Raw genomic sequence first — 23,667 nt, 5'->3', positions numbered from 1 at the left:
GTGAGATATTGCTTAAATATTATATTATAACATATACTATTACCTTCGGAAAAGACGATTGCTAAGTTACTCAGTGTTATTAAACTGCAAACGGCTGCTATTTAATTAAATAAATAGTCTGTATGGAGTGAATTAGTGCTCCGCTCGCTGTCATCTGCTACAAACAAGTGTGTGCCAAGGATCTTGTAAGCGCAATCGGTGTTAGCACAACACTGGCTCCACACATTCACAGGTGCTCACATTTGAAGAGCACACATCAAATGCAAAGTGGCATATGACACCACAAAATTTCACCAGCCAATTAGAATATCCTTTGGCGCTTGGCGGGTGTTAATTTCAGAGCCTGGATCCAAAGTTATCATAAGTTTTCTATTCGATTTGTACGTCATATTCCAATTCTTCTGAAGGCATACAAAAGGTTTTGGTGAGAAACAACCCATGAGAAACTTGACATATTCTGGGATCTTCATTTTTTTTTATCTCACCAGCATTCAATTTAGCCCGCAAACGGACACTTACAACTCAGGAAAATATGTTTTCTTTTACCGTGAGACTGTAGATTCTGCAATTGGGGAGCACCAGAAAGTGCAGCTTTTGTTCCGTGATGTTTTTGAACCTGTGCTTGTGTATAATGTCATTCGTCTGCAGTACTGGTGCAGTACTTTGGTCAGAGTGGAAGAAATGCAATTAACGTGTTTACATGCCAGTATAAAGTACTCAGGAGTACTCTACATACCTTACTGTGATTATCAGTACTCTGATTATTAGCATAATCTCAATATCACAATCACAATATTCTGTTTACATGAGCAACAGTTTAATCGCAGTATTGCCTTAATCGCATTATCGCATTATGAGGGTGCATGTAAACGTAGCCATTGACATCATCACTTGACAGACTCTGACATCCAATGACCCCTGCTTTATTTTTAGGTGTGAAAAGTAATTTGCAGCCACAATAGCCTAATAAATCAAAGAAAAAGGTCATAAAATAGTACTCACTGGTGAAACTGGCAGCCTGCTGGCTAGGCTCGTCTTTGTCAGTTTTTACTGTCTTTATTGAATATCATGAAGTATGGCTGCCCTAAATTTTGCTGCACCATATTTCGTATTTTTATTAGTCTGCATTCCACCACGTTCAAAAGGGAGATTAAGGCTGTTTGATATTCAAAGTCGAGACTCAACATTTTCTGATGATATAGCTGATGATATTATGAGTTAGCTATGCTATAACTAGGCTATGTCTTAACTGTAATGTTTTAATGCTGTACTTTGGTTTTATCTGATCCATACATTTTTTGTTTAACAGGACACCGCCCGTGCTACTCCGAAATCTCTTTGCCAAAAAGCTGACAAAACCACTCAGACAGATTTCTTATTTTCAGAGGTGAGTCCCCATTAAAGCACCGCACAAGAGCTCCTGTCGACACTGCTAATGTTCTGAAGCCACTGAGCTGTGTCTAGTTTTTCTAATTGAATACAGATCCTCACATCTGTCTTTTTTTATTTCACTGACTTTTAATGATAAAGGGCACTGGAAGTTGATTTTCAATTTTAAGAGGAGCCCTTAAATTGGAGATTGTGCTATCATTTGGTGTAGACTATTCCCAAGGGGTACTTCAGCTGGTTATAGGGGGTGCTTGAAAATATTTATGGTATAGCGTTGATAAACCCATGAAATCGAAATTACAAAGAAAAAATATCACAGATGTCAATGCATTAAATAATTCCACTCGATTAATGTCAAGATTTGTTGGTAGTTAATGCATTAACACATTCATTTCCTTTTTAAGGCAAAAAAGCTAAAAGTTGAGTCAATTTCTTTGTCTGACAATTGTAGCGGAGTAAAGTAATAATTGCTGACTGTGAATCTTAAATTTCTACAATGACATCTAAAACTGAATACTATTGATTTTAAATGATGCTGTATCCAAGCCATTAAGTGTCAGTGTAAGTCCAAGATGACACAAAGACTTAAGTTACTGAATGCATCTTTAAAAAGAGATGGTATTTTAAGATTTAATTTTTTTTTTACTAAATTACAAAATTTTGTAAGGTATATGTTTAAAACAAGAAACTATTTGCCAATGGTTTAAGAAAAATAAACTTGGTTTCCCTTTGAGTTTATATATTTTTTACTCTGTTGGTTTGTAAAATTCTGTTGTTAAGAAAAAAAAAAGTCTTGACATACCATCGCTTTTAAAGGTGCATTAAGTAACTTTTGTCCTTGTGTCATCTTGGACTTACACTGACTGTGGCTTGGATGCAGCATCATTTAAAATCAATAGTTTTCAGTTTCAGATGCCATTGTAGAAATTTAAGATTCACAGTCAGCCATGATTATTTTATTCAATCAGTGAAAGTGTCAAATAACAGTTTAAGTGAGTAGTATTCGGCTGGTCATGCGATTCTAAATAATAATGTAAATCATATCCAGTGTAATAGGAGTTCAAATGAACCCATTTCTGGTTTGGTGGTGATAAAGTTGTAACAGCACTTTGAGGACTAAAAAGTTTAGGAAACACTGATGTAGACATTTTAACAACTCTTCTGCTTAACAAGTTGTCTACAGACCTTTTTGATAGTTTGATCTAACTTCTTACCCTCATCCGATGATTTATATCCTCGTTTTATTACATTTTTTTATGAAAGGTAGGTGCTTGCTTGTTCCCACAGGCTCATCTTAATGGCACGCACACAACAAATGATGATACTTTATTCCAGTGAGCCAGCAAGCTGTGTTCATTTAAGTGCATCAAACTTTAAATGACTCATTAACAGAGATTAATACAATTTAGAGATTGCATTGATACAAAACCTGGCCAGTAAACAGTCTTTTCACAAGGAACATTTTGAAACTCTTACAAGACTAAATGGCATTTGATGGTTTGATGAAAAGCTATTTTCACACACTTGATAGATGCCCCCTTACTCTTAAATGTATTTAAGAATTTTGAAAGTTCTTTCGGTATTTGTATGATTTGTGATGATCACGCTTTTTAATAAATTGAATTTGTTCACTCACTGATGGTTTAGAAGCACAATTTCTTTAGATATATCTGTCATATATTACGTTCTAAGGGCAGGGTGGCTTGACAGTGACCACATCAATATGCCTTTAGTCCCTATTTCTCTGAAATGGCTTTCAGGTGGCTCCTGTGGAGACACAGCCCATTTTTCCCTCTGGCATTTAACATCTCTCCAGACGTTGTGCTTTGTATTACAGCTAATATGTGAATGTGATGTGAATCCAGATGGCTTTTTTCAAATTGCTTGACAATCCATTCTGAGGCTCTCACGCCACTAATGTGTCGCCGTTTCATCAGACCTCAGTGTTGAGTGCTGTTGATGAAAAGTGCTCTAAAAAGCTGAAATATTAGAAAGAGTGCTCATTATATAGCTGTTGCATTAGATAAGCGTAATTTTCGCAGTAAGCCAGCGTCTTTTTTGCTGCGATGCCAAAAACAGCCTGCGTAGAAATAATCGCGTGGGAGGATGTGGGTGGATATTCTTCCTGTCTACCTCAGATGTGGCGGCAAAGAATGAGCGCAGAGAGGAACTGCACATGCACACGCACAAGACCCTCAGGCTTTCTGAATGCAACACACACCATCATTCTTTCTCCCCGCTCAGCAAGAGATGACTTTTGCATTTCCACCCTATATAGACTATGCCGCTATATGGGTTACTGCATTGAGGACACGCAAATATCCGAAAGTGTGTCTACAAGTGGGTCATCTATTTTGAAGGCTGCTTCAACTGTAGGAGGTCATCTGTTTCCTTTTTTTCTCCCCGTTCTTTCTCTCTTTCGTCTTTTTTTTCTGGAGCACCCTGCTTCTCTCTGCAGCTGAGCTAATTAGCTGAAAGGGATAGGAAGAGGCTTTGGTGCCCTCTGTTGAGTCACAGTGCACCAGGGGGCCAGACTGGCCTCTTTTGGAAATGGTGGACACTGATCCTCAACGATTTTTAAAGCCACCACCTCTTGCAAAAACTTCTCAAAGTCCTCTCTGTCTCTGCCGGCCTGATGCACAGCAGGCAGGAGCAGGTTCATGAGGAGGGTTCCTGTTAGGACAAAGAGACATGGCTAGATGGACAGGGGCCAGCCTGCTCATCTGTCCAAGAGAATGAGAAATGATGCAGGTGTATGGAAGAGTGATGCGTAATGCTCTGGTGAAGCGCAGAGCTAAAATCTATAACTTCTGTTAGCTGAGCAGTAGATTCATATAGAGTTCAGCACATTAGCCACATTAACAAAGCAGCAGAATACTGTTGTAAGTCCTGTTTTAGAGTGCTCTTTATACCGATTCTACAGTTCGAACAACTAAGTTCTACAGTATTACAGCTGCCTCTAGTTGAAATAAAAATAATCACTATACTAATCACTATTCAGTTAATTAGATCAATTAATTGTTCTAAATTGAAATCAGGGAACAAAAAGAAAAATTTGACTATGGAAATTTGCCCCGTCAGCATCATGTCTCAAACTTCATATCTTGTGAATAAAACGCATCTATATATACTTTACCGTTAATCTGGTGAATAAATAGGCTATAAAAAGCTTAATTTGGTAAATATTAAATATAGAGATTTGACTCTATTGACTGGTTGCACAGTAAACTGCATCTGGGATTTGATTAATTTTGGACTCTTGTGGCCACTGTGTCTTTGCCCATCATAGTAAGGAAAGGCTAAGTAAAGGTTTAACATTTCTAAAAAAAAAATCGATTTAAAAAAGGTATCGACTGATTAATCGTTTATCTGCATTTTCCACCACCATAGTTATTGGTATCGCAAATCAGTCGACCTCTATTCTTCACTGCACACATACTTGTCTTGTTCCAGTAACTCACTGAGCTGTGTGTCATCTGAAGGTTTTAAACCCAGTCACTGTCTTTATGGATCTGATGAGCTGCTCCCATCAGTTTTGAGGTCTGTACACGACCCAAATACTGCACTCTACACTCTGCTATAAATAAATATAAAGCATTCAAAGCCACTGTAGGTTATTTTGATGGATGAACTAGTGCCTGGATTGCACTTGTTTATTAAATAATGTTGCGTCAATTGTGGCTAGAGTTTCTGGTGTTCTGGAAGTCGCCCGTCGCCTTTTGCATTTACTTAAGTCACTGTTACTATGGTTACAGACATCATTTGTGGCTATTGTAAGAATAGAAAAGGAGCTTGACTTTTTATTTGTTCATACATATAGTATTCAAGCCTGTAAGCTGTTTTATGACCAGGACAATTTGAGAGTAACTCCTGTTAGTAAATATGGTTGTCAATCCTAAATACTGACTGTGTGAACGTGGCCTTGGAGAGTTTTTTTTTATAAGCCAGTGTCATGCTCACCTCAACTTGATGAAAGGACTTTTCTTTTGATTCCATAAAAAGCCTGATTGCAATGTTATGTCTGTTTACATTGCTTTATTATGCCGGTCTAAACCAGTTAATATTAAGCTCTGCCCTGCTCACTGCTGCTCGGCTATTTAAATGAAAAAGCACTTAAGAGCTCATTTGCTCTGGTATTCCTCTCTTTCGTAGCAGAGATGGGAAGTTTTATGGATTAGCTTCTGTTTTGTGTGTGTGTGTTATTTCCCTTTCAGTCATAAATCTTTTTTATAGAAGTGACACTTCTTATTAAATGCTTGAATATTTAGCCAAATGGAAACCCCTTGCAGCCAGAATAGTCATTTTTGATGCTTGATGCCCAAACGGTTGGATCTATACCAGTGACCGAGATTGATCAGTGGTCAGCTCCATATAGCTAGAGGACACCTGTTAATGGAACACTCTGGACCTCTCCCACAGGTCTGTTTTTCAGCTCTCCTTGCCAGGCCTGCGGAGAGGCTTTGTGCGCTTTCAGCCCGTTTCATGAGGACCTAAATCATATCAGGGATCTGTATTTTTTTTTTATTCATTTTGGCTTGCTTATTTATTTATTTAGAATATATTGCACATGAGGGGGTCGCCCTGTCTCACGGAGTCATGCGGCGGCCCATCTGATCATTCTGTGTGGGAGACCTGTTATGCTAAACTCTCGACTTCATTGCTCAAGCCTCTGTTCTTTGCTCTCTGCATGGGTCAGAGTGTGAGTGCAGAGCTGCACAGAATGACATGCATGCTGGGTGATAATCGTTTTCTGTTCTTTTCAACTTTGACAAAGAATTTAAATGTATTTTTTTTTGGCATTTGTTGCTGGTTTGTGTTTCATTTCGTTTAAATTCTTATAGACATATGATCTAGAAAAGGCAGCAGAAATGGTAAAATGGAACCCAGTGGCCATCTTGGTGAAAACCTTTTAAAGTTGTGTCTATAATTTCTGGATGTTAAAATACTTGCTCCTATCCCAGCTTTAAATGCAGAGACATCAAAGCCATTCGTTGGTTAATTTCCTTAAACACTTCTGCGGTTCTGTGGTCCTGTGGTCCTATCCAAAAATTGCTGTTTGTTAGAGCATCCCGATCAGCCCAGCAGAGCAACATTAGCATAACTATCTTTTTTAACCATCCAAGGGGTGGGGGGTGTTTGAGTTAATTGTTAAGTGCATATTTTTTTTTAGTTAATCGTGAATTTGAAAAAGCTGAAATTTGACAAGTTTTGAATTTTCCAGTCAAAATGCATTTATTTCAATTTTAGGAAACAAAACAATATGTAACAATATAATGGTTTTAACATTTTCCAAACGAAGCCTTCCACAATATAAAGATAGAAATGCACTAAAATATCACCTATTCAAGTAACATTAAATGTTTCTGTAACAGTATAAGGACGGGCAAGGAGGAGGCAGGAACCGGCTGAACAGTAAACATTAAGTTTAATAAGAAACGAATAAAACAAACATAACACAGATGCACTTGCAACGTGGCCATGTGCGTTTTTTCTCTCTCTCTCTCTCTCTCTCTCTCTCTCTCTCTCTCTCTCTCTCTCTCTCTCTCTCTTTGTCACTCTGCCTCACTCTTTCCTTCTCCCCCTTCCCTCCCATCATGTCTCCCAGGGCCCCAAAAGGCAGGGAAGAACAATGTCCTCCTCCTCCAGGAGAGAGGGGAGTGTGGCATGCCGGGGAAACGGTGTCGGGAGTGCGATGACGGCGGGGACGTGCCTTGAGGACACAATAATCCACCAGAAGAGGGATAGAGATGAGCCGGAGATGCCAGTTCGAGTCAGGCGATGGAGGAATGTGACGATTAGGAGGACGGTGGGGCCGGGACTTGACTTGACACATGGCTGGCCCTGGATTGGGTTAATCAGCTGGGAGGGGGATAGAGACGAGCCAGAGACACCAGTTTGAGAGAGAGAGAGAGAGAGAGAGAGAGAGAGACACACATGCCTTAAACTCTCATCCTACATAAAATTAATCTGCCGGTGGACTAATCGTAAAGCTGCGTTCATGATTCACGTCAGAGTGTCAACACCAGCATCCATTGTCCCTTTTGAACTCCACGTGAAAAGCGGGGTGATAGTTAAGACTTGCCATGCTTCAGTGGTAATTTAAATGCACTGAAAAACCTTGATTTCCATCATAAGTCCCATCTGGGCTTGTTTTGTACATCAAAGGTTCTGCCCTCCAAAAATGTTTTTATGCTATTGTGGTGATGGGGGTGTGGTTGTTTATCTGTCTGTGGGAAAGTTAGCGGTCAGGCTCGTCACCTGGGTTATCATTATCTTGCATCAACACCTTCTTGTTGTAGTGATGGCGGAGGGAGACATAAATGGTGCACAAGGCGTCAGAGTGACAGAGAGAGTGTGAAACCAGGGAGACTGTTCCTGCAACTGCAGCAATACAACGTGTTTGTGTGTTTTATGTGGTTACTGAGAGCCCTTTTTGTTGAAGTTTTTGAGTGACGTTGAAGAGTAATCAAATACTCAAGTTGACAGTTCGCTATCTCCTGACTCCTCCATTGCTCAAATTACGAACCTGCTACAGTGGTGCTGAAACCGGGAGCAATCGGAGGAAACATCATCATGGAATCTTCACTGCTGGGCTAAGTCAACCAGTCCCTCACCGGCATCCAACAAAGTCAACATCAGGCCCTCATGGAGTTACGCCTGGAGCAGGAAAAGCATTTCCAACTCCTGCTCGAGTGGAAGACCAGCAGGTATTCCGGAGCCTGATCGAAAGAGAGGGGGCTGTCGTTGCGACCCTGGAGACCTCAGCACCAGTGATCCTCATCAAAATGGAGTGATAAGGCCTACCTCGACCTTCACCCCACACATTTTATCATGTGGCTTGTTGAGCACGTTGGCACAGAGACATAACGCATGTGGAGGCTTCACGCCATCCACCGCGGCATCAAAGCTCAACTCACCACCGAGAACAAACCACATTATAGCGATCACGAGGAGGTTACCCCATGTGAATCTACCCTCTCTAGCAACTGAGCCAATTTGGTTGCTTAGGAGACCCGGCTGGAGTCACTCAGCACACCCTGGGATTTGAATTCGCAAACTCCAGGGGTGGTAGCCAGTGTCTTTACCACTGAGCTACCCAGGCCCCCCTACCTCAACCTTTTTGAGAAGACTGCTGAGGTGTGGAAGTGGCCACCCGACCAGTGGGCAGCACGCCTGTTACCGCTCCTCTCCGGGGAAGCACAACTTGCAGCCCAAACACTTCCTGGTACCAGCCTCCTCAATTATCAACATCTGAAAAAGGCCAACCTGCAATGTGTTGGCTGTAGTCCTGAACAGAACTGCCAGCGTTTAAGGTCCCTGAAGTTCGGTGGACGCCCGTTCACTTTTGCACAACAGCTCCTGGATGCCTGCCGGAAATGGTTGCTGGCTGAGGGAACCCGCAGTGCCGTGGATATTTTTGACCTGTTGACACTTGAGCAATTCATCTCCCAGCTTCCTTGGAGGATGGCAGAGTGGGTCCAGTGCCACCGCACGGCGTCGCAGGAGGAAAACGTCCAGCTGGCCAAGGTCTACATGGTGGCGTTTCCAGGAGGTAGTGATCCAGAGACTCTTCTCTCTCTCTCTCTCTCTCTCTCTCTCTCTCTCTCTCTCTCTCTCTCTCTCTCTCCCCCTTGCATTTCAACCCTGCCCCTTTCCATCCTGTTCTGGAACCCCATCCAGACCCTTACCCAACCTAGAGGCTCTTTCCCTTTGTCTGTGTCCCCCACTTCCCCATCTCCCTCCGCTCTCTCCCCAGATTGACGAGACTGCCCCCCACAGGAAAGGTAGGGAAGCCTGGGCCAGTCTGTTGGGGCGGCGGGGAAGCCGGGCACTGCCATGATCGGCATCCAGTGATGGAGGTGGGGACACTTCTCTGGATCCGTGACTCCCTGCAGGCCGCCCCCTATTGGGCAGGGATGTATCATATACCAGTGAGTCTAAAAGGGGATACATACGATCCTTTGGATTCAGGCTTGGTGCAAGATGTGGCATTGGGCATGGATAAATGGTGAGGCTGCGGTGTGTGCATGGGGATATTTACATGTATCCAGTAGTAACCATTCAAATACTATTAAGGGGAAAAAGGCATAGAGTATAGGCCGCGGTTAATAAAGACTTTTATCGAGTGATGCAGTACACTCCAAATAAAAGAAAATACAACCCAGTTATTAGTACAGTACCAAAGACCCTTTGGGAAACCCTCTTCCAGGCGGCCCACTATATTCCAATGGCTGGCCATTTAGGTCACGAGAAAACGCTGAACCGAATAATGGCCCTTGTTTTTTTGGGGCTGGGTATTCATGGGGGCATTTGTAAGTGGCTTGAATGTCAGATGGTGAATCCACCGGCCACCCCAAAAGTGCCACTGTGCCCTCTACCACTGATTGAGGTCCCTTTCGAGAGAATTGCTATGGACCTCATCGGGCCATTAGAATGTACCGCATACAGGCATCACATTCTATTGGTTCTGGTGGACTATTCAGTGTGATATCTGGAAGCAGTCCCCCAGCGCAACATCTTGGCACATAGTGTTGCGGAAGCACTCTTCAGAACAATCTCCCGAGTGGGGATTCCAAAAGAAATCCTTACTAATCAAGGACCTACCTTTGTCACAAACACTATGCAAACTATATGAATTGTTTGGTATTAAATCGATTCACACCGATGTTTATCACTCACAAACAGATGGGTTGGTGGAACGATTTGATAGAACCTTAAAAACTATGATTCGTAAGTTCATATACGAGGACACTAGGAATTGTGATAAGTGGCTCGAACCCATGTTATTTGCAGTGTGAGAGGTCCCACAAGCCTCCACAGTGTTTTCCCCCATTCAAGCTGCTGTATGCGCATCGGCCGTGCGACATGCTCGACTTCACGACATGCTCGACCTCATACGGGAACCTTGGGAGGAGGGACCATCAAACATTGAAAATAAGATTCAGTACATTCTTGATCTTAGCGCAGATCTCCACACTTTGGATCGATTAACACTGGAAAATTTGCTCCAAGATCAGGAACGTCAAAGCCGTCTGTTTGACGGGGCACTCGACTATAGTTATTTGCACCGTGAGATAAAGTGCTTGTATTACTACCTAGCTCAAGTGGCAAGGGCCCTTTTGAGGTCACACTGTGAGTCAGAGATCTCGATTATGAGGTAACGCAAACAGATAGGGGCAGAGCATGTCAAGTTTACCACCTCAACCTTATAAAATCATGGAGGGAGGTGGGCCCAGTGGCCTTAGCAATGGTAGTCCCTGAGAGGGTGGAGCTTGAGCCGGAGGTGAGACTCAAATTCATTCACCCTGGTCCCGTGTGGCAAGAGGTGGTCTACCTCTTGCCATCGCAGCTCAGAGACGTGGCCAAGTTGCAATCGGAATTTGCGGAAGTGTTCTCGCCTCTCCCCGGTTGCATGAACCTCATAGAACACCATATTGAGACCACCTCGCGGGTGGTGGATCGTAGCCTCCCTTATCATATTCCTAAATGCAAGAAAAGGGTTGTTCAGGATGAATTGGAGGCAATGTTCGAAATGGGCATAATAGAAGAGCTGTACAGCGATTGGACCAGCCCTGTGTTCTGTTCCCAAGTTCTGTGTAGACTGTCGCAAATTCAACACAGTGTCCAAATTATACGCATACCCAATGCTTTGGATTGACGAATTGCTCGAATGGTTGGGCATGGCTCAATTTTATTCGACACTGGACTTAAAGGGTTGTTGGCAGATCCCTTTAACTCCAATCTCCCTTTAATCAATTTGTGACAATTCAGTTTGTTCGGGGCCCTGGCCACATTTCATTGTCTCATGGACAAAATTCTGAGACCACATGCAGCATATGCCGCCGTGTGTTTCAATGATAATATTATCTAATAATGGCTGGTGGCTGCACATGCAACATCTGAGAGCTCACCTGAGGTTGCTGTGACAGGTGTGGGGCTCATGGCCAACCCAAAGAAGTGCACAAATGGGTGAGTAGAAGTTCAGTATCTAGGGCTCCACTTGGGCCACGGCAGGTGCATCCCCAGGTTAACAAAATCGCAGCTATCGTGTTCACCCTCTGTTCAGATCACACCCCACTCCAGTGGCTCAAATGCATGAAGGACACCAATGCGCGGATCACCCGTTGGTACCTGGCACTTCAGCCGTTCAAATTTGAGGTGATCCACAGACCAGGGGCACAGATGGCTGTGGCTGACTTTCTCTCCAGAAATTGGTGGTAGGAGTTGGCAGGCCAGTTGTTTCCCTGGCCTGAGTCTGGTGGTGGGGATATTTAGTAATGGGAGCGTGGTCTTGTATCTGTCATTGGGAGAGAGCGAGAGCAGTAAGGCTCGTCGCCTGGGTTATCATTATCTCTAACACCTGGTTCTTGTTGTAGTGATGGTGGAGGGAGATATAAAAAGATGCACGAGGCGTCAGAGTGACCGAGAGAGAGTGAAACCTGAGAGACTGTTCCTGCATCTGCAGACATACAACACATTTTTTTTGTCTGTTGTCTTTTATGTGGTTACTGAGATTCCTTTTTTATTTAAGTTTTTGAGTGACACTGAAGAGTAATAAAATACTCACATTAACAGTTCGCTGCCTGCTGACTCCTACATTGCTCAAATTACGAACCTGCAACAGATGTATTAAAGGTAAATGCGTTAATCATGAAAAATTAGTGCATTAGTTTTTTTAATTAATCGCATGTAATTAACACGTGAATTCTGACAGCTCTAGTTAAAATAATTTGTTATCCCAGTTTAAATGGATAGTTCACCTAAAAATTAAAATTCTATCATTATTTACTTACCCTCATGCCATCCAGATGTGTAGAACTTTCTTCTGCTGGGCACAAATGAAGATTATTTTCAAACTGTCTCAGCACAGTAGGTCCATACAATGCAAGTGAATGGTGGCCAGAAATGTGAAGGTCCCAAAAGCACACACAGTCCAAAAAGAACTTCAGTATTGATCTGTTTCTCAACTACACCTATTATTTCACTTTGATAGACATGGATTTAACAACTGGAGTTAAATGAGATATTCTTCTAAAAATTGTTGTTTGTGTTCAGCAAAAGAAAGTAAGTCATACACATCTGGGATGGCATGAAGATGAGTAAATATATTTTTGGGGTGAACTGTCCCTGTAATGTGCAGAGACAACTAGAAGTTTGCCATTTGTAGGTTAATTTTCACACAAAATTTACAGCCTGACACAACAACATTAACTCTTGTTTGGAAGTGGGATTGGGACTATCTGTTTGTTCGATCAACGGCGTTATTTTGAAAACTGTTTAAAAATATTTTTGCAATTCTATTTGGTGGTGGTGGTGCTAGTGGCGGAGAAATTACATGATTCAGCTTTATGGTAGGTAAATATTTAGCTTTCAGTTCACTTTCTAATGCAATGCTCTTCTTGAATCATTGTCCTTTTTTTTTTTTTTTTTTTTTTCTCTCATTCAGTGAAAGCCTTTTGAATGATCTTCCACATCCATCCTCCAGCTCTTAACAATAACTCTGCCTGAAGTAGTGGCACTTGACATGAACAGTATAGAGATGGCTGAGACCCCATTCAGTGTTATGTAATTCAAGCTGTGGGAACACTGCAGTCTGGGCCTGACCTTGGCACGCTGCAATCCCCAAGTACTTGCTCCTGGGCAGAAATGGCTCAGAGTGATTAGGCTTCTGAATAGGGAAGTCATCCTTCATGATGTTTTACCTTGACCCATCAACTTTTACTGCCTTCTCTGTCTCTGAATTTGGCAGCATTGTAAAACATCTCCAGTGCATTTAGTGACCTATGGATGAGTTAGATAAACAGATAAACTGGTGGAACGATTTAATAAAACCTTAAAAGCTGTGATTCATAAGTTCGTACATGGGCCAGTGCATTAATGAGACATGGTAAGTAGGTTAGGTGAATTAATTATGTGTGTACGATTTTAGATTGAAATTTGAGGCCTGCCTTGATGGCCAAGATGTCTGATGTCCATGTGTTTGTGTTTTGTGTGATTGTCGACAAACCGTGTCTCAAAAGATATATGCTTTGCTTTCAGGACCATACTCGAGTCAGCGTGCCTGCCGTTTCCTCTTTTAGGAGGCCATGTGAGTTGTTTGCTCACTTTGTGTTGTGGTCACTCGTGGTGTTTCATGATGGCATGATGTTGTGCGACCCAGGGATTGTCAACTGGTCTACCCACCCTCTTTCTCTCTGTAAGGCCCCTTTGTCTCAAATTCCACAACCTATACTCATGCCTGCCATTCTGCCACTTTTTTTTTTGTCCCCCTGTTGGTGTCTTTCTTATCTTCTTATAAGATGTTGATCTTGGTTCCTTTTCCTTTAAATTTTGTTTGAGGAAAAATAGTTGTTTTCAAAATGCAAGAGAAAAAAACCCCAACTGGTTACTGGCTATTAAGTTAATTTGCATGTTGTTGTTGTTTTTTTTTATTTATTAAAAAAAGGTTTTGGTTGAAATTTGAACTCTGGTCCTCTTGCACACTAAACAAAAATTCTACCACTGGACTCAATTTTTTTACTCTTATTTAATTACCTTTTTTTTTTAAAGTTTTATTTTAGTTTTAAAATGTGATTTTAAAAAAAAAAAAAAAAATTCTCCTTTTGGCACCTCAAAATATAAGTGCCTGCAGGTTATCACTGTGCACTGGTGAATACTCGCACTTAGATGTACACCAGCCATTTTGTTTGGATGGCCACACTCACAAATGAAACTTGTAGATTGCTTTGAAATACCATCTGTACGACTGACACTTTTTTGCATATTATGTCTTTGTTTCTTTAAATTTGAGCTCTCTAACTGTCCATCATGTATTACTCATATCCAGCTTCAGCTAGTGCCAGTACTTCAAATACAGCCTTTGTCTGATGAGTAATGTTATGTCAATAGTTAACTCAAAAATGAAAATTCTGTCATCAACTTACCCTAATGTTGTTCCAAACCCAAATGATGCTCCATCTTCTGTGCAACACAAAAGATAACTTTTGAAGAACATCCAACACCCCCGCCCCACAAAGTGAATGACGGCTGATTACTGATATGGTCGCCAATTTTTGAGCTGGAATGAAAACAGACCTTTTCTATGTGGATTGTTCACCGATTTTGCACCGATATGACTATGCAAGGCTGCTTTCTTAAACTAATATTGTTATCAAACAATATTTTACATTATATTATTATTGTTGTTGTTATTATACATTGTCAACAAATTCTAGAAATGAACAATGAGAAAATAAATAATAAATACAAATCAAATAAATGGCTAAATGAACATCAGTACTCTGTTTAGTATCAGTCAAAGTCTGACCATTAAAATAAGGAACACCTAAAAATTAAATACCGAAATACTCATCAGTACTGTTTAGTGTCAGCCAAATGCTAACTTTTTTAATACTGCCAGTCAATTAGTGTCTGGTTGTAAAACAAGAAGCATTTACATCTGCCGAGACAAGAGATAAAAGCATCAGCGGTGTTACACTGTATTCTGCTATACAAGTTCATGTGAAACTTTCAACGGTGGAAAACCAGACTTTTATGTATTACATTTTATAAATGCAATGACTGGAATTGTTCAGTTGAAGGGGGTACCAAACTGAATCCAGAACAAAACAGTTTGGTGAATACAAGTTAACCCATAACTTCAACTCAGCTGACAAGCAATGAAAGTAGCCATGTGGTTAGCTATTTAGCTATAAGCTCGTTGTCACAGAGAGTAGAAGATGGACCAGCATTGCGTCTCACCAACTAGGTAACAACATAGTGTGAAATCAACACTCAACAGACACAATCCACCACCGCACCGTTGTCTGCTGAGCTGCAAAAAGATGTTCTGATGTTTATTTTAAATCTGCTACATTACTGACTGCACTGACTAACTATAGCAGGCTAACAGCAAACAGTTGTGATAAACAAGAGTGACATGGTAGTTAGGGACATGGGTAATGTTATATTTGTTCTATTGAAAAGGGAAAATGATGGCATCATTGTATATGAACTTTCCTGTATGTATTTCATAAACTAGTATTTCACTTACCGAGAAGACACCGCTTAATTCCGCCCTGTCCGCAGAGCCACCGTCAGCTCATAGTCAGCTCTGTAAATAGAGTTGGAGCATGCTCTGCTGGACAAAGTAATTTATGACACCAATTCTAAAGTATTGTTTTCTGCATTATATGTTCTGAAATTTTTTTTCATATCTTCACATATCAGTAAACATACGCCGATACCGATATATATAATTCGGGCACTAATTAAGACGTACAGTGTTATTATGAAAGATATATGACATAAAAGAAGAAAAATATATAAATGAGTGGATATTGTATATCTTCTTCTAAAAACTAATATTTACAACATTGTTTCCCTTTCATGCATATAATGGATGGAATATGATTCTCTTTGCAAGAGAAAATAAGGCTCTGACTTCTTCTGAAGATTTGAAAGACTTCAAAAAGACATGACAATGTTTCCAGTAAGGGAACTTGGTAAGCAATGATGCTCCCTGGTTTTTATGGTGTATTCTGGGACTTTTCAGGGAGTAACCGTTTCAGTGCACTGGAATAATTTTGTGAATTGGGGACAGCCCTAGAAATGTCTGACACTCTGGCATGTGCCCTGACTGCACAAACTGATTGAACACTACCTTATACTACATACGTCATATGGACCACTTTTATGGTGCTTTATTGTCAATTTGGAGCCCCAGTCCTCATTTACTTTCACTAAATAGAAAAGAGTGGTCAGGATATTCTTTAAAAATTTAGGTTTTGTGTTCCATGGAAGAAAGAAACTCATACAAGTTTGGAATGAGATGAGGGTTAGTAAATTAATGACAGAATTCATTGACAGAATAATGACAGAATAAATTTTTGGTTGAACCATTCTCTTAAATTCCAAAGCAATACTGTTTTAAAATTACAGTTTGAGAGATCACACTGAGCCATATACGTACATGGTGTGTGAGTGTGTGTGTGAGTGTGTGTGAGTGTGTGTGAGTGTGTGTGAGTGTGTGTGTGAGTGTGTGTGTGAGTGAAGCATTGTAATCCACACAGACAGTGAAAAGAGTGGTACCCAGCACTCTTGTGTGCCCAGGGCGACCGGAATGGGAAGATGAAAGCCCCTTGTTTACTCAGGTGGAGGAGCTTTTTGCAGAGAAGCAGGGAGACTCTGATGCTTTGATCATCTTTGTCTGTTTATATTGATGTGTACAATTGTGTCTGTTGTAATGCTTTACAAAGTAAAAAAAAAAAAAAAAAATAGAGGATCTGTTTCTGTCTTATATGCCAATAATGACCTATTTGTTAACAGAAATAGGAACTCTTGGGATATAACTGACACTGTTCCAGCTAATGCGGGCTGTGTAAGAACCGCAGGCCATGGAATGAGTTGTTCCATGTTTTTGTTCTACCTTTTGTGTTTAATTAGCAGAATACTATCCCTTACCAGTTTTTGTCTTTTATGTTTTTCCAGAACCCTTCCGTGTTTGTTCATTTCTTTTATTTATAAGTTTGGCATTCTAGACTCCAGTGGTCAATTGTTGCTTGCATTAGCCATTAGTGTTGTGAATCTTCAGGTTCCTCATGATTTGATTCCATTTAGATTCAAGGAGTCAAAATCTGATTCCAAAACAATAGTCGTTGCATCACAATTTTTTCTGGTAATAGCGTTGGGGCAAAAATCTGAGACTAAATTGTGAGGTTAAGGTGGCTTGTTGACACATTGTGCTTTGACCTGCAAAACCAAAATAATCAGATTCAATTAACTAATATCAGAGCCTCTTTTTTTTTATGTATATTAAATGTTCAATAACCAGAATTATTAATAATGAATTTAAAAGCTCAGATTTTTGGAATCAATCCAGAATTGTTTGAGAGAATCTGTATTTCAATTGTTTTTTGGCTTCCTTATTAGCCGTTTATCCCCCTAACAGCATCAAAAGTGTATTGTGTCTAGACGGATGCATTTTGGGTTTCCTCTTTAGTTCCGCCCTCTCTCAGTGATCACCACCTCTGGGAGTTGCGTGCCTGTGATGGCAAGCGAGAATTTGAAGTGTGACTCTCTTCATAATTAAGTGGCCTTCTGTGCCGTTATGAGCACGATGTGATTGAGATAAGCGAGCTGGACTAGGGCCAGAATATAGTCAGGTGGTCAGAGCTCCCACATCTCTCCTTTTTGCTGGCTCACAGACCAATAAGCTGTTTTGTTCCTGATTGCGTCCTGCTGCCTTAGCCTCACGGCTATATCCAGGTTGAACTTGCCAGCTGGGAGAACAGTAGAGAGATAGAAAGTCAGGGAGGAGAAGACCAGTCACAAAGGGATTGTGTGAAATAGAGGTGAGGGATGAGGAAGGGATGGTGGGGAGAGCAAGAGAGAGAGAATATATGAAAGTCAGCCAAAAAAGAGAATAGATTAGGTTCAACACAAGAGGGATATAGATTTAGAGTGCTTTTGAGGATAATAGAGAGACAGCAACACATGAGGCCAGTCATTAGCCATTAGTCTGGGCTTTATGTTAAAGAAGCATCAGGTGAGTGTGTGCTTAGGTTCTGCAAGGGCGTGAGAACATTCACCAACAGGAATTAGTTAAGTGGCTTCCACATGACTCGCATTGGTATGTCAACGCTCTGCTCAATGCTTTGGACAAGCAGTGCTTTGCCCTCCTCGTGACAAGTGTTGTGGAAAGTGCCACAGAGGGGCGATTATATGAGTTTGTCAGGCAAGAAACTGTGAGATGTGTGGTGTAAATATTGAAAACATGTATTTGGAGAAGTGGAAAAACATCCTGGCAATTGCTTTGATGCATTGCATTACATTCATTGCTGATGACTCTGTAAAGTTCAATGTATTTGTCAACATGCAACTGTTGATCCTCCTTTGCCTTTTTATTTTTTTTTATCTATTTTTGATAATGGAGCAAAAATAAACAAAATCAAAGGCCATATTGTATCAAAAATGTCCTTTGCATTGTAATTTTAACTTCTCGTTTATAAAACTAATCTGTACTATTATTCGAAATGATGTTCTTGCTTGTGTGATATTGCAAGTACAGTATCTGGAGGTAGGAAGGCATCAAGGCTAGTGGTAAACTGATATGGTTTTTTTAAATGCCGATGCCAATATCCAGAGTGCAGGGTGGCCGATACAATGCCGATATATCACACGATTTAACATAGTAAATAACAAACTTAAAATTGGTAGAACAATTTATAAACTCTTGTTTAGCAATATATTTACTCAATTTCACACAAAATTAAAAAATTATATTTATTTTTGATAGCCGTTTCTTCAGATTTCTGTTTAATCATCAGATTTTGGTAATTTATTTGCACATAAAGAAATTGTAAATATATATATATATATATACAGTTGAAGTCAGAAGTTTACATACACCTTGGCCAATTACATTTAAACTCAGTTTTTCACAAGTCCTGACATTTAATCGTAGAATGCAGAGCCTGTCTTAGATCAGTTAGGATCACTACTTTATTTTAAGTTTGTGAAATATCAGAATAATAGTAGAGAGAATATTTCTTTCATCACATTCCCAGGGGGTAAGAAGTTTACTTACACTTTGTTAGTATTTGGTAGCATTGCTTTTAAATTGTTTAACTTGGGTCAAACTTTTTGGGTAGCCTTCCACAAGCTTCTCACAATAAGTTGCTGGAATTTTGGCCCATTCCTCCAAACAGAACTGGTGTAACTGAGTCAGGTTTGTAGGCCTCCTTGCTCGCACAAACTTTTTCAGTTCTGCCCACAAATCTTCTATCAGAGGTCAGGGCATTGTGATGGCCACTCCAATACCTTGACCTTGTTTTCCTTAAACCATTTTGCCACAATTTTGGAGGTATGCTTGGGGTCATTGTCCATTTGGAAGACCCATTTGCGACTGAGCTTTAACTTCATGGCTGATGTCTTGAGATGTTGCTTCAATATATCTACATAATTTTCCTTCCTCATGATGCCATCTATTTTGTGAAGTGCACCAGTCCCTCCTGCAGCAAAGCACCCACACAACATGATGCTGCCACCCCCATGCTTCACAGTTGGGATGGTGTTCTTCAGCTTGCAACCCTCATCCTTTTTCCTTCAAACATAACAATGGTCATTATGTCCAAACAGTTACATTTTTGTTTAATCAGTCCAGAGTCAATTTCTTCAAAAAGTAAGATCTTTGTACCCATGTTCACTTGCAAACTGTAGTCTGGCTTTTTTATGGTGGTTTTGGAGCATTGGCTTCTTCCTTGCTTTGCAGCCTTTCAGGTTATGTCAATATAGGACTTGTTTTACTGTGGATATAGATACATGTCTACCTGTTTCCTCCATCATCTTCATAAGGTCCTTTGCTGTTGTTTTGGGATTGATTTTGACACTTTTCACACCAAACTACATTCATCTCTAAGAGACAGAATGTGTCTCCTTCCTGAGCGGTATGATGGCTGTGTGGTCACATGGTGTCTATACTTGCATTCTATTGTTTGTACAGATGAACGTGGTACCTTCAGGCTTTTGGAAATTGCTTACAAGGATGAACCAGACTTGTGGAGGTCCACAATTTTTTTCTGAGGTCTTGGCTGATTTCTTTTGATATTTCCATGATGTCAAGCAAAGAGGCACTGAGTGTGAAGGTAGGTCTTAAAATACAGCCACAGGTACACCTTCAATTCAGTACACCACCTATCAGAAGCTAATTGTCTGAAGACTTGACATCATTTTTCATTCTTTTCAAGCTGCTTAAAGGCATAGTTAACTTAGTGAATGTTAATTTCTGATCCTCTGGAATTGTGATATAGTCAATTAAAAGGGAAACAGTCGGCCTGTAAACAATTGTTGGAAAAATGACTCCTGTCAGGCACAAAGTAGATGTCCTGAAGTACTTGTCAAAACTATAGTTTGCTAATATGAAATCTGTGTAGTGGTTAAATTTGGTTAAATGACATGAGTGTATGTTAGCTTCACTCTTCAACTGTAAGAAAGAAGGAAATAACAATACACACAGTAATCCAGCAATTATAGATGGCATGTCCACATTAGCAATCCCATTTTCTCAATAAATATAGAATCAAATCAGTTGTGCATACAGTGATAGTGAATAAGACATTTACTTATAGCACACATAAAATGCTTTTACCTTGGGCTGTATCTGAAAACGTATGCAGCTGACTTGCTACCATACTGCCTAATCAGTTAATGGCTTAACTGACAGCTGTTTTGAATGAATGGAAGGCTTATGGAAACTGGTCTCCGAACAGTTTGAAAAGCACCTTATTTTCATCGTGTCTCCGTATACAGCCTCCGGAGGCAGCAATTTACAGTTTTCAGACGCAGTCTTTAAGTTGCACTCGCGCGTTCTTGCGGATGCTTCGCGAACAGCAGCAATCTCCAGACAGTTTAAATGCCCTGGATTACCTGTTCGGATGGTCACGGATCAGACCGTCATGATTTGTGACTGAAAGGACCTTTTTGAAGTTTTGACGCTGGCTGATAGAATACGCGCTTCAGAGGAATAGTGTGCTCAATGGGAAGAAATGCTGGATTTTCATGAGGTTCAGGAATTACATCTGTATAAACGAGATGTCTGCATATTTGCAGATGGTATATAATAGAAGTTTTATTGATATTTGCCTTTTTATCATTAGACGAGACAGTTATAATTTACAGGGAACTGTTGAGAAGAGAGTGGGAGAATGAAACGGGTGAACACTTTAACAGTATGATCTCAAACGCGTCTTCCATGTGGACCTTTTAAATGACACTGTGTTGCTCATCGGTTTATTATTGTAGTAACTGATTGCTTTTGGATTACATCTGACCTAATTCGTATTATATGATGTCATATGCTTTTGACTAGGATAAGCTTGTACCATTTTGACACAATGTTTCTTAAATGTAAAGTAAAAAAGTAAAAACATCTTAATGGGTTAATATATTTTTTTGTATTTTTACTTGCAATTTTCAGTATTTGAATGAAGTAAAAAATGCACTTAAAATGTTCTTACTCTTATTTTGGCATTTCAATCGCCATCACATCTGTTAATGTGTGGTTATATTTGTGAATCAACATCACAAAAAAGTCTCAAAAGTTAATGCGAAAGCGCATTAATGTACATTTTTGAAGCCGAGTTCAAAAGTCATTTGCAAAATGAATGAGTAAAATTCTACATTTATGTGTAGATTATAGCTTCATCGTCAGTGTAATTATGGCTAGAGACAAGTATCGGGTCTGTATGAAAAATTCCACCCCAGCCTCCTACATTTTTTTTTTTTTTTTTTTATCTATATCAGCTGTAGGCTGATTTAGAATGTAAAATTATAAATATTTAAAAAGAATTGAAGGATCAATAAATTATTATAATTTTTTTTTAATTTTTTTTGCCTGATTAACATGTAGTAATGTAATCCATAAAAAGTCACTTTAATCTTACTACGAGTATTTAAAATGTAATTTAATCTAATTACAAGTGCTTGATCAATTACTTAATCAATTACTACCCAGCACTGCATACACCTCACACACTATCATGTGAGTGCGATTCAGTGGTTGAACGAAAGAATGAAAATAACGTTTGATGGAGGGTGTTTTTAATACACCAGTCTGATGTGGTACACCAGTCACTTTAACAAACAAACTATTTTTTTCTGTATTTTTTTTTTTTTAGCTCCACCAGTTTTTATAAACATGTCCATGATAACTTTGTCAAGGTAAAATCTGTGATCCTAAGCCCTGACAGAAGGTTCGAGTCCCCGTGGACAAGGCCGACTGAAGACTGCCCGCAGGGTGTTCTCAACCATTAGCAGACGGGGAGTGCTGGTCCAGCCTATTCGGCCCCCTCCTGTGCCACTATAATGAAATGCACAAGCAACACCTCACTGTGGACAGATGGTCAGGAGAGGCAGGAACGTTGTGCCACAATAAAGAAGTTAATAAATAATAATTTAAACAGTGACATTCAGCAGGTATGGGGATCAGAAACAGGCATTTATTTATAGTTGCTCTTGTGATAGGTATGTGCAATGTCAGAGGAATTCTTCAGATTAGTCTGCCTGGGAAAACATTTTGCACAACTCCCCTTCATAATATGTATTTAGTTTCAGAGTCCCTGGTTTCATGTGCATAATTATGTTGATAATTTAAACATAGTTGAAAAAACTTAAATTAAACTAAAATAAGTGTTCATAACTCCAAAACTAAAAGATCTTTACAACCTATACATATGAGGTTCAGGTTACTTTATATATACCCATAGGTAGATTTGGTTTGCAGTGGATGAGTTAATATATTTGACCAATTTTTACAAGGACAACCCAAACAGTGTACGATATAAAAAAAATTAAAAACAAAAATAAGAACGCTCCACGTTCTTATCAACATTTTAAAAAACATATAAATAGTTAAAGTAAATTAGACATTGCATCTATATCATTTTATTAGCAATGTTGCTAGGACTTATTCAACTGAGTTATAGCTGCCGGAAACAGTTTTGTTCTGCACTTTGGAACTATAAACCTTCGTCCAGAAGGAAGAAGCTGAAATTCACTGTGCAAAGGATGGGAGTCATCATTTAATATCAAGCCAGCCAACTTCTGTAACTGTGTGGTATACAGGGATGCTGGGTTAAGCTGTGACTCCCCAATCAGCCTACCTATAGACCTATATCTAAGCTCTGTTGGTCTATTGTTGGTCTGTTGGGGATTACTTTTATGCTGCCTTTATCTCCTTTTTGGACTTTCTGAGTTCTGGTCACCATTAACTTGCTTTGTATGGACCTACAGTGCTGAGAAAGTCATACACATCTGGGATGTCATGAGAGTGAGTAAATGATGAAAGTATTTTCCTTTTTGGTGAACTATCCTTTTAAACATGAAGATAACAATTCTAAGATAACCCTCGAAATGTTAGTGTGTTAGTTCATTAATATCACTTAACGCACATGCCCTAAAATACCAAAAAAATTATATATATATACACTCACCTAAAGGATTATTAGGAACACCATACTAATACTGTGTTTGACCCCCTTTCGCCTTCAGAACTGCCTTAATTCTACGTGGCATTGATTCAACAAGGTGCTGAAAGCATTCTTTAGAAATGTTGGCCCATATTGATAGGATAGCATCTTGCAGTTGATGGAGATTTGTGGGATGCACATCCAGGGCACGAAGCTCCCATTCCACCACATCCCAAAGATGCTCTATTGGGTTGAGATCTGGTGACTGTGGGGGCCATTTTAGTACAGTGAACTCTTTGTCATGTTCAAGAAACCAATTTGAAATGATTCGAGC

General features: G+C 40.0%; 1 protein-coding gene across 1 annotated transcript in view; it reads left to right on the top strand.

The window, feature by feature from the left end:
- Positions 1 to 23,667, top strand: part of ccser1 (coiled-coil serine-rich protein 1) — a 123,964-nt gene that overhangs the window by 59,000 nt on the left and 41,297 nt on the right. Inside the window, exon 9 of the mRNA XM_052095168.1 lies at positions 1,310 to 1,387. Coding sequence (XP_051951128.1) covers positions 1,310 to 1,387 — 78 coding nt within the window. The remainder of the gene's footprint in view (positions 1 to 1,309; positions 1,388 to 23,667) is intronic.

This window comes from Xyrauchen texanus, chromosome 27 (genome assembly GCF_025860055.1).
Source record: "Xyrauchen texanus isolate HMW12.3.18 chromosome 27, RBS_HiC_50CHRs, whole genome shotgun sequence".
Taxonomy (NCBI): domain Eukaryota; kingdom Metazoa; phylum Chordata; class Actinopteri; order Cypriniformes; family Catostomidae; genus Xyrauchen; species Xyrauchen texanus.
The sequence above is the reverse complement of the archived record's forward strand: the minus strand, read 5'-3'. Positions and strand labels throughout refer to the sequence as shown.